Below are 17,880 nucleotides of genomic sequence, written 5' to 3' on the forward strand. Positions count from 1 at the left end.
TTATACAGTCTGATGGCCACAGGGAGGAAGGACCTCCTGTGGCGTTCTGTGCTGCTCCTCGGTCGTCTCAGTCTACCGCTGAATGTGCTCCTGTAGGACAGCAGTGTGTCATGCAGGGGGTGAGACGTGTTGTTTCCTCAGTATCCTCCTCTCCGTCACCTCCACCACAGACTCCAGCTCCACTCCCAGTACCGAGCCAGCCTTCCTAATGAGCTTGTTGAGTCAACATCTTTCAATCTGCAGCTAATTGTACAGATCAGTAATCAACAAAATATATTTTATTTATCCTAATTTCATATTTAAATGAGAGAACATGAAAATGTTGCTCAATGTGTCAGTAAAAAAAAATCCTCGTGAAATATTTTTAGTTTAGTTATTTATTTGCCTTGTAAAAGACAAACTGGCTCTATCATTGAGCAGATTTAACACACAGTGGAGCGATTGGGTCATGATTAGACTTCTTACCTGCCAGCTTTTGACATCTACAGGAAACGTTCAGGAAACGTGAATAAAAGGAAAAAATATCTTCAGTTGTCAGATCTTGGCCTTTAGACATGTATCTATGGATGTTTTGTGCCACCTAAAGGTCAAGAATGAAACAACATCTGCACCTGACAGAGAATACTGTACCACTGTTTTAGTGGCTGCCCAAGAAAGGTTCACATCAGACGGGGTTATTTTCCTCTAAAACCCATCATACTGTTTTTCTTTTTTTGAGTTTAGGGCGGATATATTTCTTTAAAACTGCAGGATCACCACTCAGGCCAAACAACTCCTATTCCTTCATGTGTGAAAGGTTTTCATGTTTGTATTAAGTAGCTAAATTTATATTTATTCTCTTAAAATTTCTCTAAACTTAAAAAAGTGAGAGCAAAAATTTAAATTCTAAGGAAAAATATGAGATCATGTGATCAAAACATTTGAAACAATACACTGTCTAATTAAAGCTAAACATCATTTTACAATAGCGTCTTGTTTTTTTTATGAGAGTAGCCTCTCATAAGTCAAATAAGGTCGATATGCTTCATAGTGGAGCTTTTATTTTACACAGTGACCGGAAGTCATCTGTTTATTCAGGTAAATAAAGCTCTTATTGTGAATGTACTGACCGGAAGTGGTGAGTCTCCTTAGAACTAGCTTGACAGTGGTGTGAAGATGGCGGCGTACAGTCGCTCTCAGCTGCTGCTGCTGTTATTGTCCGTTTGTCTCTGCGGCTTCGGTTCCGTCCTCGGTTTAAAAGCTGCCAGCGGCCCGGCAGAGCCGCCCAACCCGCCCGTCCTCAGAGCCGCCGATCCGCCGGCTAAAGATGCACCTGCCGCCGCCGCCGCCGGGGCCTCCCAGCCTCGAAGGGCGACCGGTTGGAAGCTGTCGGAGGAGGAGGCCTGCCGTGAGGACCTGACCCGCCTCTGCCCCAAGCACACTTGGACCAACAACCTGGCCGTGCTGGAGTGCCTGCAGGACCGCAGAGAGGTAAGCGGACGCCGGCTGCGCTGTCAGGGTTCACACCGGTCCCGGGAGGTGATGTGGGCAGCTGCTGGGTGTGTCGTCATGTAGCCACACCGGCTGTCAGCATGGCACTGATGCGGAGGTGCACAGCTGGTGCAGAGGTGCACACCTCCATCAGTGTCCAGCCCCCGAGGCGCTCCACATTCACCAGAGGTCCTGATCTCATGTGGTCCCAAACAAGACAGAAAAATAAACATTATTCTAAAATAATTCAAGATTATGAGACACTGGGATTTATTGGTCTACAAAATGTGTTGATTTTAGGGAGATTTTCTTTGTTTAATTTGATTTTTTTTCCCTGTCAGGAGAAACACTGAATATTTTAGAGCTGCAGTTAATTTAATTCGATTTACAGGCAGAGAAAAAAAAACAATCAACACTTTTGTTATGAATCACTGAAGTGTTTGTGTTTTAACTCCGTCATGCTGATTCAAACCATCAATAGATTGTCGTTAAATATTGTGTCCACCTCTGCTGCACCTGCCGTCCTCTCAGCAGTCTGTGGACTCACCTCAGTGACATAATCATTAACCTGGTGAGCTGTGAAGTGTGTGTGTGTGTGTGCAGTCATCCCGCTGTCAGGTGACTGCAGGCTGGAGTTAAACCAGAGCTCTTGTTGTGTTTGTGTTTCACTGTTGAAAAATTACAAATGTCTTTCACACCGTGTGTGTTTACAGATTTGCTTCCTACACACACAAAGACTCCTTACCGACTGCTTCTCTTATTTTATCACAGCACAAAGTGTCTATGAGATGTTTTTATCGTGAATGTGGCTGCTGTTTATTTTGCTCGTCCTCAAGGTTTAAGGTTCTTTATTCGGCACGTAATGCACGTATTGCTGAAACAGAACAAAGACGTGAAAAACAGAATAATATAAAATCCCCAAAACAAAGGATACAGGATGTAAAACTGTGAAAGTGAGTCAATCACAGTCCTTCATGTGATTTACAGCAGAAAACAATCTTGAGTTATGATTAACTCTTAAACTTTAATGAAAGGTTGGAGTGGACTTTGTGATTTTGTGGTAAATGCAGCATAAACCGTGACTATAATAAGACTACTGGAGCTGTAACCTTATAAAGCCTTAAATCCATCGTTCACCTCATAGTTTGGTGACTTTTATAACAAATTAATTTAAAAAAAAAATCATAAATGCAGAAAAATGCTTCATGTGCTGTTTAAAGCATGTTGTAACTGCTCAGTCATGTTCATCGTAATTAAACGTATCAAGAGGATCGAACACGTCATTGAAGATCCATTCTGCTTCTCCCATCCCTCCTTCTACTGACGACAGCAACACACACACACTCCTCCTCTGGCCCTGAGCAATGCCCTCTTTACAGAGATAATTACATCGCTTCACTCTATAACAGCTGTGGCCTCCTGAAGAGGTAAATGGCTCTTATAAATCTGCCTCTTCTTCAGAGAAAGACACACACACACACACTCTCCTAACTCCTGCTTTTTTCTGTGGCGGTCTAAAGCCCTGAGTCTGACAGCTGACACGTTTGTGAGGCAGCAGCACACACAGAGTGCGACTCCGCCTCGACACAAACAGCTCCAGCTGCGGTCACCGAGTCGGTCCGAGTCTGTCTGCAGGCTGTCGGAACAGCTTTTGACTCTGATGCTGACGCTTTTGCTTCAGACTGTTTGCACCAGTGGCAGCTGGTGATTATTTACTCGGATGGTGTTACAGACACTGAAGACTTCTGCTAACACACATGTTGTTGTGTGAAGCTTCGGCTCCGCTTACAAATGACTGTAGCATTTAGTGCAGCCATGCTGGAAGAGACTGCAATAAACTGCCTTACAAGAGACATGTTTACATCCGAATGTTAGCACGCTCTGCTGGACACAGCACTTATACTGGAAGACGTGTTTTTAGAGCCACAGTGTCGCCATTAGCATGAGGTTAGGGTGGATGGATGAATGGATGAGAGTTAGTTGGGCCTGTCAGCGATGACATGACTTTAAAAAACAAGACAACCAGCAGACACTCCGGAGTTAAGTACATACATAAAGTGCTGTTTAAAAAGAAGGTACTCAAAGCGCTTGTGAGCATCTTAGGGTTAAATGTCTTGGGACACATTGACTAGCAGCCTGGGTGGGATTGATCCACCAACCTGAACCACAACCCCTCTAATTCAGTTCATACGTACACAAACATACACACAGTAAACACAAGTCGAGTGCATTGTGGGTAATATATCTGCTGTTTTTGCTAAAAATAAATTAGGTGAGAGGAGCAGGAGTGCAGCGCTAACCCGGTGTGTGGCTCTCATCTGTTTTGACCCTGATGGGTGGAGATGCTGGTGACCTTTCCCGGTCTCATTAGCTCTGTGCCTGAGTCTAATGGCCATCCATCCATTCTCCAACCGTTTCGAGGTTGTGGTAGATGCAGAGGGAGCAAAGATGCCCAGACCTCTCTGTCTCCAGCGGCCTCCAGCTCCTGCAGGTCCTTGGGTCGGCCTCTGGGCCTCCACCCACGTGGGCGTGCCTGGTAACCCTTTAAACTTTGTAACCTGAACCACCTTAATAACATCATTCACAAAAAACCTGTCATATCAATGTCAAGCCTGATATGACCTCCACCAGCTGATGATTCAGAAGAAGTCAGAGTGCTGTAACAGCTCCATCACCACAAGCAACCCCTCTCACATCATCATTGTTCGTCTCAGATGAAGGGAGGTCTATAATGCACCTGTGCAGCCTCTTGTCACTTCACTCCACCCCTCAATTATCCTGCTCAGTGGTAAATCTGCTCTGGTTTCCACGGCCTTTGATGTGAGCCGACCAGCTCTTTTACTAATTAATAACTCAATAGTCGTACTAATTGGAAATCTTTATCTTGGAGGCCACTGCGGGTCTGCGTCCTCATTACACTCTTCTCTCGAACATTTAGTGGAAATGAGGGTTTAAACTCGGAGGAAGGCTTCTTGTGTGTGTTCCCGTGGGCTGAGAGCCGTTATCACCAGAGTGCTTTCATGTCTTTTTTTACTGCACAGTGATGTGAAGCCGGTGGAGGAGCTTCAGCTGCTGTGTTTCCTCTGATAGTCGAGGAGGTTGTGGGCGAGTCTGTGAAGAGGCTCTGCTGCTTTGTTCATGTTAAACTGGAGCCACTCTGCACACTTTGCTTTGGTGTGATATCTTTACATTACACTCCAAACTGCAAGAGACGGTCCAGGTCCATTAGGCAAAAATGTTTATGCAGAATATGTTTAGCCATAGTACAAATCACTGTTATGCAGTGATACTACATAGACTATGCTGTAAACATTTGATTTGCACTTAAAAGTGCAACACGCAAGGTTCTGGAAAGAAAACCAGTGAGAGATGAGTCTGAAGAGCCGAAAACAGCTGCAGAGACACCAGTGAAGGACTGAACCAGGTCTGGACCTGAAGAGTCAGAGAAGACCGTCACTAGAGTCCTGCTCAGGAATGGACTGCCAGACTGCAGAGAAGACACCTCCAAACCAGACTGAGGTCTGCTAGAGACCACCTGGAGACAGAGCACACGGACTGAAGTCTGCTAGAGACCACCTGGAGACAGAGCACACAGACTGGAAGTCATTTGGTCAGATGAAGCTGAACTCGAGCTCTGTGCTCACAGAGATGTTGTCTTCATGTGGAGACAGAAAGGAGAGGCTAGAACCCAAAGAACACGCTTCATACAGTCAGACATGGTGGAGGCAGTATGATGCTGTGAGGAGGACTCAGTCAGTCTGGAGCTGTGGATCCTGTCAGGGTGGAAGAATCATGAAACAAGAAGACTGTCTGAACATCTGAGTTCCTCATGAATGAAGGTTTTAATTAGACCCTGTCTTAACTCAGTCTCAGTCTGCCTGACAGGGTCGGTTGAACAACTTTAAGCCAATGGACAAAGAGAGAGAGGTGTGAGGAGCTGAGGCTAACAGCTAGCAACCTCAATAATACATGACTTAATATATTTAAAGTGAGTGAATTACATGCACATTCTACCCCTGTACAGTTGGACACTTTAACATGGAGGTCTGCAGGGATTGACTCACATTTTGAGCCAGCCCTCGAGTGGACATTGGAGGAACTGCAGTTTTGGAACTCACTAACCCTTCATATCTTGTTTGAGAGCAGATTTTTTTCCAGGAAATAACATTAACTCAGCATGATTAAAAAGTTGTTTACATGTCAGTGAATCGATTGACATATGTAGACTCAGGAGTCTGTCTGTGATTAAAGATGAAGACTCACCACCTTCATCTTCCTCTCTGTTTTTGTCTTTCTTCAGGATACTGAGATCGCTCCTGGCTGCAATCATGTGAGTATTTCCTCTGAAACACACCCTGAGCTGATGCTTGAGAGAGTGTTTGTATTAGTTTGGTGGCGTTACAGAACTTTGTATCATTGTACTGTGTTAGATTGAATTGACAGAGCAGAGGAGGAAACAGCTGGACCTCGACTGGAATTTAAATGAATGTAAATTGTTTTAAAATGATTTTTTCTGGTCCGGTCGTCTCTTTCTCTGCTGTCAGCTTTCTGCTTCGGGGTCTTTGCGGATGATAAAAACCTTCAGCGTTCAAGGCAGCAGACAGGTTTATGAAGCCACACAAGGCTAATGGACCACTTGGCCTGTCTTTATTCCAGCAGCGGAAAGCAATGGCTGCAATTAGCATGTCACACACTCACTTGTATTTGTCATCCGTTGTGGGCGGTCAGACTGTCAGGAGCTGTTATGTGTGGCTGCTGCAGCTGCAGGAAAACAATAAACACATAAATAAACCAAAAAAAGTGAAGGAGAGGAAAAACAATGTGGTGAAAAGAATCAGGGATGACTGCTGCTGTCCCCTTCAGGGACGCTGTGAGACAATCAGCACTGGTATATGGGACTAAATCTTAAAGGGACATTCATGTGACAAAAGCAGGACTGCAGGTGTGCATGCTGTCTGTCCAATTAGTGTCACTGCTAATATTTAGCGTAATAAAAGGCTCTTCTGTGCACACAGTATTCTTATTAGGCATTATATAAAGCATTACATCTGTGTGTATAGATTTAATGTGTTTCCTTTAAATGAGCACATCATCATATTTAATTAAAAAGTTCGACAGAGGCAGAAATGTGAACAAGACAAAGAAAAGAGTTCATTATTTAGTTGTAAATAAAACAATATGTTACTTCCTGTTTTTATTTATGATGTGGGATGTTTGTATGACCCGCAGCTAACTCCACGGCCTTATTGATCTTTACAGTGACCCCTGCCTCTCTAACAGTCTTCCTAACTGTAGCAAACTGCACAGTAATATTTTTTTTTGATATATGGCACAGTTATGATCTGACAATGATATTAAAAGACTGAAATCAGGTTTAGTTTTAGTTTGGTTGGCGTTTGTTTTGAGTGTGTTGAACTGTAGACACAGAAACATGTTTACGTGTTGTGGTCAGCAGTGGCTCAGTGGTAGAGCAGGGTCCAATAACCGGAAGGTTGGTGGTTCAATCCCAACTCGCTAGTCATTGTTGTGTGTCCTTGGGCAAGACACTTTACCTGCATTGCCTCCAGTGCACTCACTGGCATGTAGCGCTCTTTGCTGGGCAGCCTTAAGCAATTTCTCTGATGGGATTATTAAAGTATTTCAAAATTAAAATAAAAAAAATGTTGTGCATACTTTTACTGCAGTCCGTGGCCTCTGTGTTAGCCGCTAGCTGCTAGCTGCTAGCTCCGTCTCCAGTCTGTGGTCTCCGGGAGTCTGCTTGTTGATGTCGGTTGGTTTCACTTCATTGACTGCAGGACAAAGACTACAACTTAATGCAAAAGCCGAGAAACTGTGTTCTTTACCAGCATCCAATATTTTCTCGGCGTCACACACTCATTCAAAACCTCGACCCACACACATCTCCCATAATAATCAGTGACCAGAAGTGATCATGACGGAACAAATCTACAGAAGTGGGTTGAACAGAACTGCCAGCAGAGCTGTCGGCTTCCTGAGGTCAAGCTCCAAAAATGTTCTTTTCTCTGATGACCTTCATCCATGTCCTATATTACGCAGGCCTCTCGCATTAGTGTGATTTTTTCTTAATAAGAAACAGACGCTGGTACATATTCTGAGACTTTTAGACACTAATGAGTCAAACATTGTTGAATATTATTGGCCACATGTTCAATAAAGTTCTGTTTCCTCCACTAAATTGAGAAGTGACATTCGAATGTCTGCCTCCATCTCTCCATCAGCTTCTGTGGAACTACAAACTCAATCTGACCACAGATCCAAAGTTTGAGGCCGTGGCGACGGAGGTCTGTAAGAGCACCATCGCTGAGGTCAGTGTGTGTGTGTGTGTCTGTTTTCTGCAGAGATGTCTTCTGTGTCTGTGTGTGTGTGTGTCCTCACCTCTGCCTGTCATGTAATCCGTCCCTGCAGGTGAAGGAGTGTAACGAGGAGGAGCGAGGAAGAGGCTACCTGGTGTCCTGCCTGGTGGATCACCGTGACAACATCAGCGAGTACCAGTGTAACCAATACATCGCCAAGATGACCAGCATCATCTTCAGCGACTACAGGCTCATCTGCGGCTTCATGGACAAGTGCAAAGAGGACATCAACAGCCTGCACTGTGGCAGCATCAACGTGGGACACAAGGTGACGTGTGTGTGTGTGTGTGTGTGTGTGTGTGTGTGTGTGTGTGTGTGTGCGCGCGCAGGGTTAAGTTTCTTACATGTTCGTTAATCTCTGTCCACAGGACGTCCACTCACAGGGGGAAGTGATCTCCTGTCTGGAGAAGGCGCTGGTGAAGGAGGCGGAGCAGCAGGATCGTGCTCGTCCAATCAGAGAGGAGTGTCAGAAAGCAATCCTGCGGGTGGCGGAGCTGTCGTCAGACGACTTTCACCTGGACCGACACCTTTACTTCTCCTGCAGAGACGACCGCGAGAGATTCTGCCAGAACGTACGGAGACTGTAAAACAATCACATCACACAGAAATGATAAGAACGAGTTTCTGCTTAGATTTGTGATCAAACTGCTCCTCAGTGCGTGGTTCATATTATTATTAATTACAGAAAAAATAGTGATAAACAGTGTGTTCTCCTCCAAACCTGGTCAAAAGAAGTGGAGCTTAGGTGTGTGTTCTCTTTAAACACAACATTCCAAAGATACTAGTTTTATTTAAAGCAACATCATGGAGTTTCTAGACAAATTGCTCGTGGGCTCCCCCTACAGTCTGACAAATGCTACAACTGTCCTTTAAAATGTTTCTACACACACGTGTTGACTAGCAGCCGAGGAAAACTCCTTCAAAGCTGGAGCTGTGTGATCAAACGTCATCAGAACTATCGTAACTTGCCTAGCATGTTAGCCTCCAGCTAGCAATCCACTGCCAGGTCTCCACCACTCGGGGCTCCCCCTTCGTCTGTCAGCTCTCGGCCTTGTTCGATGTCTCTTTTTCTTCTCCTCGCCTCCTCAGACATCACCTTTACTCATTTATTTGCCGCTTCAACCATGACTTTGAACTTTGCTGCCAGCTCCAGTTGTGGATGTGATGTACGTGGTAAAGTAGGAACGTTCTGTCGTCCTGTTTAGGTGCGTGTTCCTACCCGAACCCCGAAGTGTCCTAGTAGTGGTAAAAATGCAATTTCATAAACAGCACTAGTGAAATCATGTTCACATTGTTTAGCACAACCTTCTACTGCAGTAGGTCAACTGTGAAACCCTAACACCAAACGTTACAGGTGAATGTGTGACAGCTAGTTATAAAGTCGCCCAGCTCCTTCCAGCTGGCTGCCTTCAGCTCTCAGGGGGAAAACACTCTTTAACAGTCAGCATCAATTTTCCACTGAAACAAACAGCTTTAACTCTTTTTTATCGCTCTCCTCCACAGACTCAGGCAGGAGAGGGGAAAGTCTACAAGTGTCTGTTCAATCATAAGTTTGAAGAGGCCATGTCAGAAAAGGTACAAACACTGTCAGCACTCAGACGGGGCCACAGAGGACTGGAGGACTTTTAAAACTCGTTTGGTCACTCACTCTGTCTTTCGCCTCCTCCAAAGTGCCGCGACGCTCTGACCACCCGTCAGAAGCTGATCTCTCAGGACTACAGAGTCAGTTACTCCCTGGCTAAAGCCTGTAAGATGGACCTGAGGAAGCAGCGCTGCAGCCTGGACACCACCCTGCCACGGGCACGGGAGGCAAGACTGTCCTACCTGCTGCTTTGCCTGGAGGCCGCCGTGCACCGCGGTGAGTGTTTCCATCCACATCCAGGGTTATTTTTACACAATGGTCATGCTTCAACCCTCACTGCTGCATGTGTGAAGAATACACTCTGTATGTAATGGATCTTGTGGCGTGCAGGTCGGCCCGTCAGTGGAGAGTGTCAGGGGGAGATGCTGGACTACCGGCGGATGCTGATGGAGGATTTCTCTTTGAGTCCGGAGATCGTGCTTCACTGCCGGGCGGAGATCGAGGCTCACTGCTCTGGCCTGCACCGCAAAGGCCGCACGCTGCACTGTCTGATGAGGATCGGCCGCGGCGAGCGCAGCACTGCGGTGGACAGCGTCTGCCAGAACGCCGTAAGACCAGCTGGATGCTTTACTGGGGTTTTATCATAATAATTGTTACTTAAATTGTTGTTTTTGCTGCAGCTGCAAACCTTGATCCAGTCCGCCGACCCAGGGGCCGACTACAGAATTGACCGAGCCCTGAACGAGGCCTGCGAGTCCGTCATCCAGACCGCCTGCAAACACATCCGCAGTGGAGACCCAATGTGAGCAAACACACAACTTTAAGTGATCCTCAGACGGCTTAGACACTGGATTTATATCTGATGTGTGTGTGTGTGTGTGTAGGATCCTGTCATGCCTGATGGAGCACCTGTACACAGAAAAGATGGTGGAGGACTGTGAGCACCGGCTGTTGGAGCTGCAGTATTTCATATCCAGAGACTGGAAGTCAGTTTGTAGATTGTAGTCACAGTCTGATCTCAGAGATCAGGAGGAAGTAACTCTGGTTGTTGTGTGTGTGTTTTCCTCTCAGATTGGACCCCCTCCTGTACAAGAAGTGTCAGGGCGACGCCGCTCGACTCTGCCACACACACGGCTGGAACGAGACCAGCGAGCTGATGCCACCTGGGGCTGTTTTCTCCTGCCTCTACCGCCACGCCTACCGCACCGAGGAGCAGGGACGCCGGGTAGGACGGCGCACACTGAGTGTTTGTTGATGTTCATGGTGTGATGTGTGTGGGATGATCGCAGGAGCAGCAGGTGTAACTCTGATGTTTTTAAATTGAACAGGTAACCTCAGACGAGCAGGTAAGAGGTCTGTGCTTTGACTAAAATCAATCAGGACAGATCATGGTGGCGGGGTCAGTGGATGACGTGCTCTTTAATCTGCCTAAAGGAGAGGCTCGTTACTTTGTTCCAAACTCCTGATTAATCCAAATATGGGGAGAGAAGGGGATCTTAGGTGTGCCAGGAGCCACATGAGCAAGAACCGCACAACACCGCGATTGTTTCTGGGTCCAAAACTGCAGTTCTTCAAGTAGCCACACGGGGGCAAGCTCCAAAAATGAGGCTATCCCCATAGACCTCCAGCTACAGTGTCTAACTTTACAGCAGAAATAAACAAAGATAGGTCGAGCTCTATGGTTACCCAGGTGGCGAATGGCTGGAGCCTCCATGCTGCATAAAATGTGGTCACAGCAGTCGATGGTCTGCACCTACATCCTTGATGTATAAACATGTACCTCTTATGGCCGCCTGAGGAACTGCAGTCTTTGACACTTGTTCATAGTTGCTGTTAGAAATGAGTGAATTTTGGTGTGAGCCAATAGTATCATCAGGACAAGGCTGAGTATCCATGCTCAATATCCATGTAGTCAGTGTCTCTGTGGGCATAACATGTGATCGTCGTCTTGGCCCTGATGTTGGTAATTACTCTCATCAGTGTGGAGACCCTTGAAGGTTTGATTTGATATGATTATATGGTCGCAGTGATCACAGTGTGTGTGTCACAGAGTTTCAGTGTTTGAGGTGCTTTTGATTGTGTTTGACCTGCAGTTATCTCGGGACTGTAAGGTGGAGGTTCAGAGGATCCTCCACCAGAGGGCGCTGGACGTGAAGTTGGACCCGGAGCTGCAGAAACGCTGCATGACCGACCTGGGGAAGTGGTGCAGCGAGAAGACGGACGCCGGACAGGTGAGGCAGAGGACGAGCACTCACACAGGTCAACCAGAGAAGATGCTGTAAAGTAAGAATGTGTGTGTGTGTGTGTGTCCAGGAGCTGGAGTGTTTGCAGGATCATTTGGAGGACCTGGTCTCCATGTGCAGGGACGTTGTGGGAAACCTGACGGAGCTGGAGTCAGAGGTCAGCAGACATTTGTTCATTTATTTTACTGTTGTCTGTGTGTCTTTGTCTCACCTGCACAGCGTTGTGTCTCCTGGTTTAGGACATCCAGATTGACGCTCTGCTCATCAGAGCCTGCGAGCCCGTCAGCCAGGCCCACTGCCACGTGAGCACAGACACTGCTAACGAGATCAGACTGCATGAGTTATCAGATTCATCACCATTTATTTTGTGTGTGTGTGTGTGTGTGTGTAGGATGTAGCCGATAACCCGATTGATACAGGTGACCTGATGGAGTGTTTAGTTCAGAATAAACACCAGAAAGAGATGAACGACAAGTGTGCAGTCGGAGTTACACACTTTCAGCTGGTCAGTCACCATCAAACATCTTTTCTTATTGTTCTGAGTTTTATAAATTCAAATAAATAAATATATGTTTGTGCTTCAGGTTCAAATGAAAGATTTCCGCTTCTCCTACAAGTTCAAGATGGCCTGTAAGGAGGACGTCCTGCGCTTGTGTCCAAACATCAAGAAAAAGTGAGTTCAGGTTCCAGGAAATGGAGACAAAATGCAAGTTTATATATTTTGAGTGATTCAGAATGTGGATCGTTGACGCCTCTGCCGCCCTGCAGGGTGGATGTTGTGATCTGTCTCAGCACCACAGTGAGAAACGACACGCTGCAGGAAGCCAGGGAGCAGCGGGTCTCACTGAAGTGTCGCAAACAGCTGCGGGTGGAGGAGCTGGAGATGGTACACAATACAGACACACGTGCATGCACAAACATGCACGCACACAAACACACACAGACACATGCATGTATGCACAAACACACACACGGGCACACGCACACACACAAACACACAGGCACACACACACGGGCACACATGGACACACAAACACACACGCACACGCACAGGCACACATGCACACACACACGCACAGGCACACACACAAACACACACACAGCCTTCCTCACAGCCTGAATGCACTTAACTGAACTTTCACCGAGGGCGTTTTCACACTTTTTGTATGCTTTTACTTGTGTTTTAAGTGAAGGATGGATCAGTTGTTCATAGCATGTTTCCATGACAACACTGCTTCACCTGTCACATGACGCAACACACACACTTGTTACAAATCTGTCCTCCCTGGGTCCAAGGAAATAACTTCTTATCTTATCCAGACATGCTTTAAAGTCTTTAAAGTGATGGAAAAACCTTAGATTTCCTCTTTTTTCTCTCCTCTGGTTTCAGTCGGAGGATATTCGGTTAGAACCGGAGCTGTATGATCCCTGCAAGTCTGACATCAGCCGTCTGTGTCCAAACGTGGCCTTTGGAAACGCTCAGGTATGGATACTGTGGAATGATTTCCTTCCCTTTACCTTGCAGCTTCTCACTCTTCTCCCTTCATCAGATGATCGAGTGTCTGAAGGAGCAGAAGAAGCAGCTCAGTCCGCGCTGCCACCAGCGGATCTTCAGGCTGCAGGAGGTGGAGATGAGCGATCCTGAGCTCGACTACCAGCTGATGAGGGTCTGCAAGCAGATGATCAAGGTGAGGAAGAGAAAGAGCGGAAGGAGCAGTTAAATTTGAGTGTTTTGATTGTCGATGGGATCACGGAATCTCTTCTGCTGCAGCGGTTCTGTACTGAAGCCGATGCCAGAAACGTCCTTCAGTGTCTGAAACAGAACAAGAACAGCGAGCTGATGGATCCCAAATGTAAACAGATGATCACTAAGAGACAGATCACACAGAACACAGGTACAGCACACACCGAAACATGTCAACGTGTGGAAGCCCGTCCTTCCTCACACTCCTCCTCCTCCAGACTACAGGTTGAACCCGGTGTTGAGGAAAGCTTGCCGCGCTGACATCCCAAAGTTCTGTCAGACCATCCTGAACAAGGCGAGCGAGGACAGCGAGCTGGAGGGTCAGGTGATCGCCTGCCTCAAACTCAAATACGCCGATCAGGTGAGCCCACGACAACGAGCTTTTCACGTAACAGGAACTCCTGCGTTGTGTTGATGGGTTACATCGTGTGCTTTCTGAACGGGCTTCGGTGCAGAGGCTGTCTCCAGACTGTGAGGACCAGATCAGAGTGATTCTGCAGGAGTCGGCGCTCGACTACAGACTGGACCCACAGCTGCAGATGCACTGCTCAGATGAGGTACGCAGCGTCAGCAGGTCCCTGACCGTCGTATTTATTTTCCTGTTTATTCCTCTCTCTCTCTGGTTTCTCCTGCAGATTTACAGGCTGTGTGCAGAGGAGGCGGCTGCTCAGGAGCAGACCGGGCAGGTGGAGGAGTGTCTGAAAGTCAACTTGCTCAAAATCAAACAGGAAGCCTGCAAAAAGGTGAAGCATTCAGCATGAAACAGCATCTATCTATCGGCCGATGAAGATTTTAAGAGTCTGAGCTCCATGTCTGAGCTTTATAAATACTTTTAAAGCAACACACAGCCTTTGCTGTGTAGCAGCCTCTGTCAGTGTGAGTGACAGCTACAGGATGAGGGTATGGTGTGTGCCAGAGGGAGAAATGTGAAGTTAGTACCGCAGTGTGTCTGCTCAGAAAAGAAAAGACGTGACAGCAGAACCCAGAGAATCATCAGAATTAACCGTACATCTGTGGACGTGCTGCAAACAGTTAAATCCAGACCTTAATCCATCCATCACACTACAAGAAGTGAGAGTGCAGATTAAAAAAAATCTGCACTCCTCAGAGTAACTAAGGAGCCCTGACTGACTGACATGTGACCACATGACTAAAAACACTCACCTTGCTTCTTGTTGCTGGTGTTTACAGGAAGTCCTGAACATGCTGAAGGAGAGCAAGGCGGACATCTTTGTGGACCCGGTCCTCCACACAGCGTGCGCTCTGGACCTCAAACACCACTGCGCTGCCATCACGCCCGGCAGAGGGCGACGTGAGTGCTTCTTCTCTTCTGTTTTTTTTTTATCTTTGTAAACGCCTGGCAGGCGGATTTCTTACGGTGCGGCTCTCCTCCTGCAGAGATGTCATGCCTGATGGAGGCGCTGCAGGACAAGAGAGTCCGTCTGCAGCCTGAGTGCAAGAAGAGACTTCAAGACCGCATCGACATGTGGAGCTACGCTGCAAAGGTACAAACCCCCAAACCTTTTCCTTTTTATTAACCCCTTCTGTAATTTCAGTTTGATTACTTGCCCGGTCTGTCCTGCCTGCAGGTGGCGCCAGCAGAGGGGTTTTCAGACCTGGCCGTACAGGTGATGACGTCGCCCTCCAAGAACTACATCCTGTTCATGATTGCACTGAGCGTGTGCGTCCTCTTCCTGGTGGGGCTGCTGTGCGGTCGCATCACCAAGCGAGTGACCAGAGAACTGAAGGACCGGTAGAGGACGACTCTTCAGAAAGGACTGACTCCTCGCTCCTCCTCCTCCTCCTTCCTCCTCCTCCTCTTCTTCCTCCTCTCTCAGATGCCCGATCTGTAACCAGCCAACCTGCACAGTGCCAACAGCAGTACCCACATCCGGACCTCCTGCTCGGTTTAAAACCAAATCCTCCAATCTCCATTTGGGCATCTCCAAACTCAGAGAGAGCTCGATCGTTTTTTTTCCCTCCAGGATGTGGTTTGGAGTCGGATGTGCGGTCGTCCAGCATCGTCTACGTTTCTAAATGAGCGCTGTTCTTGATGTGACTGAGGGCCGCTGCTTCTACAGGCCGGGATGTGCTTTCCCCTCGTTCAGTCCTGATGCTTTTTATTTTTTGTAATATTTATCATAAACTGGAGCATGTAGAGCAACAGGAAGACTGCTTGAGGAAATCTGCTGTGTGAAAGTGTTCTCATCGGTCGCGGCGTCACGTCCTCTCCACAGCCTGACTGAAGCTGGAATGCTGTCTGCACCTTTTGTTTTCAGTTCAGTTCATCGCACTTTTTTTTTTTACTTTTATGCCTTATTTATTATAATTTTAACTAATTTAAGAGGTTCTGAGCATGTGTTTTATAGCCTGAACTGCACTTCAGACATTTTGTTTCTGAATGTCTAACTTATTGATACTATAGAAAACACAACTGTAGCTGAGCTGAGCTGCTGATCCCTCAGAATGCTCCTTCAGGCCTTTTTTCTTTGCACGTCTCACCTCTGTCCACTTTAAAACAACCTTCAGGTTGGACGTTGGACTTCAGCTCCTATTCAATGATTGGTCATTGTCTCAGACATCCTGACAGCCTGTCCAGAAAACACACACACACTGGGACCACTAAGTACCACTCCACTACCTACAGGCAAGCAGTGATACCAGAGTTTTAAAACAACCGATTAGACCCTGTTCAGATCTGTCACCTGCTTTGAATGGCCGTGACGTCAGGCAGAACAATGGTTAAAAAGTAGTAGTAGCAGTGACCAGAGGACTTTTGTGTAGATTCGCTAACACTAAAACTGCAGTTCTTCCTGTTGCCAGCAGGGGTCAGCAGAGGAACTGCAGGTCAGGTGAGAACAGAGACCGAGTGTTAACAATAAGTCAATAAATATCTCTTCCTGTGACAGACAGAGGACTTGTTAGTTGTGGTAAAGGCCTCAACAGCTGCAAAAATGATGACATGGACCAAAAAACACGAAATAGTGTGATTAAAAAAGGGACATGAAATAAGCACAGATGCTAAATGAGTCAAAAGTGATGCAAAAGAATACAGATTTAACAAGAATGCAAACATTGATTTGAAAAATCCTGCAACAGACACATAAATCGACTGCACGCTGTGTTACTTTTATGGAGTCTAGCCTCATTCTAGACAGTATCTTTATCTGAAACTCCACTAAAACATGCTAATTAGTGCCTGTTGTTTCACATCATGTCACTCTACGCCGAGCTAATTAGCACCAGAACAGGTGGCCAAAATGTCCGCTATCAAAACTAGCTTTAAGTGGCCGAGGCTGTCGTCACAGCCACGGAAGAAATGATGCAGTAATTATGACGTGACGCTGAATGTCTAAATCAGATCATTTGTTAGCAAACGGTGGGTCGTCCAACTGAAACCAGAACCAAGATCTCCATATTTTGCAGCCATGCGTGTGTTATTATTATTATTATTACTGTGCAGATGAATGATTTTATCGACTGAACATTCTTCTGTCTTCATTTTGCACTTTAGTTGATATGAATCACATCAGCAGAACCTCCTGTTTTTATGTTTGCAAATATTTTTTTAAATGTTTTTCAGCTTTTTGTTGTAAATGAATCAGTGAGAGAAGTTGGAAGCTTTTCTCTTGTCATCCTGTAAACAGTCTTCAGCTGCTTTGAGCTTTTCTAAACCACGTCTTTGTTTAACGGGAAGATGAAGGCCGGTTATCATAATCAGTTTTGTACGTTAAGTCTCTCCATGTGAACAAACTTTATCGGTGTGCAGTTTGGTTCTTTTTAGAATATGCCATGTAATATGAAGATGTAACAGATTTATCATTGTGACTTTTGATTTTGCTGTACAGAGAAAATTTGTCAATTTAATAAAAATGTCTGCAGATTTTCATATCTTTGCCTCAAACCGTCTAAATTGGGTTTAAAAAAAATGGGGTAATTTAGTTTTTAAATAAGGGTGCATAAAAAAAACAGTATTTTTATCCGAGTGTGAAAAAGTGACAAATCTCAGCTCTTAACCCTCGGGCGTCGTTTTTTTGTCCATCTGGGTAATCTTTACCTGGCCACCATTTTATCTGTGTTGGTGCATATGGCACAATTTTTTGTAACAAAGACTCTCTCTAGACACATTTTAGAATTCAAATTTAAATTTTTCAAATACATCACCAGAACATGGTGAAACACATTGACCACCCTTTTGCGTCATTCAGGTACAAAAACATCCACTTCCAAAAAACTTAACAGATTCATTCATTTTTTCTGCTTTATTTCTGCATAAATATGTTGAACAACTTCAGCCCTGCCCAAAACTACCAAACATTAAATCATTTTGAGGAATTTAACCCTTTAGGTGCCAGTTAGATTGCATGATGCAAATATTACATTTAAACAAATTGCACAAAAAATGAGTTATTTTCCACAAAACAAAAGTTAGGTGGCTGAAGCATTATTTTTAAATCTGTCATGGAT

General features: G+C 45.9%; 1 protein-coding gene across 2 annotated transcripts; it reads left to right on the forward strand.

Moving 5' to 3' along the window:
• The first annotated feature begins 1,129 nt into the window (after positions 1–1,129).
• LOC114433929 (Golgi apparatus protein 1-like) lies at positions 1,130–17,304 on the forward strand. Of its 2 annotated transcripts, XM_028402741.1 has the most exons (27): positions 1,130–1,470; positions 5,771–5,800; positions 7,710–7,796; positions 7,897–8,112; positions 8,213–8,416; positions 9,348–9,419; positions 9,516–9,702; positions 9,817–10,034; positions 10,107–10,228; positions 10,311–10,412; positions 10,498–10,651; positions 10,755–10,772; positions 11,520–11,657; positions 11,740–11,826; positions 11,909–11,971; positions 12,061–12,174; positions 12,254–12,342; positions 12,438–12,555; positions 13,060–13,152; positions 13,220–13,357; positions 13,441–13,564; positions 13,632–13,774; positions 13,869–13,970; positions 14,049–14,156; positions 14,605–14,725; positions 14,812–14,918; positions 15,003–17,304. In XM_028402741.1, the coding sequence occupies exons 1-27, from the start codon at positions 1,156–1,158 to the stop codon at positions 15,168–15,170; spliced, it is 3,438 nt and encodes a 1,145-aa protein (XP_028258542.1). In that variant the 5' UTR covers positions 1,130–1,155; the 3' UTR covers positions 15,171–17,304. The 2 variants fall into 2 exon arrangements, with proteins under 2 accessions (XP_028258542.1, XP_028258543.1); XM_028402742.1 differs by lacking the exon at positions 10,755–10,772.
• The last annotated feature ends 576 nt before the right edge of the window (positions 17,305–17,880 follow it).

The sequence above is a fragment of the Parambassis ranga genome, chromosome 3 (assembly GCF_900634625.1).
Source record: "Parambassis ranga chromosome 3, fParRan2.1, whole genome shotgun sequence".
NCBI classification, from domain to species: Eukaryota; Metazoa; Chordata; class Actinopteri; family Ambassidae; genus Parambassis; species Parambassis ranga.

Bases quoted from the DNA above. Each gene is read 5' to 3' on its own strand.
- LOC114433929 (XM_028402741.1), top strand. From the start codon at position 1,156: ATGGCGGCGTACAGTCGCTCTCAGCTGCTGCTGCTGTTATTGTCCGTT. The intron at 11,827-11,908 runs GTCAGCAGACAT...CTCCTGGTTTAG, and splicing joins TGACGGAGCTGGAGTCAGAG to GACATCCAGATTGACGCTCT. The intron at 14,157-14,604 runs GTGAAGCATTCA...TGGTGTTTACAG, and splicing joins AACAGGAAGCCTGCAAAAAG to GAAGTCCTGAACATGCTGAA.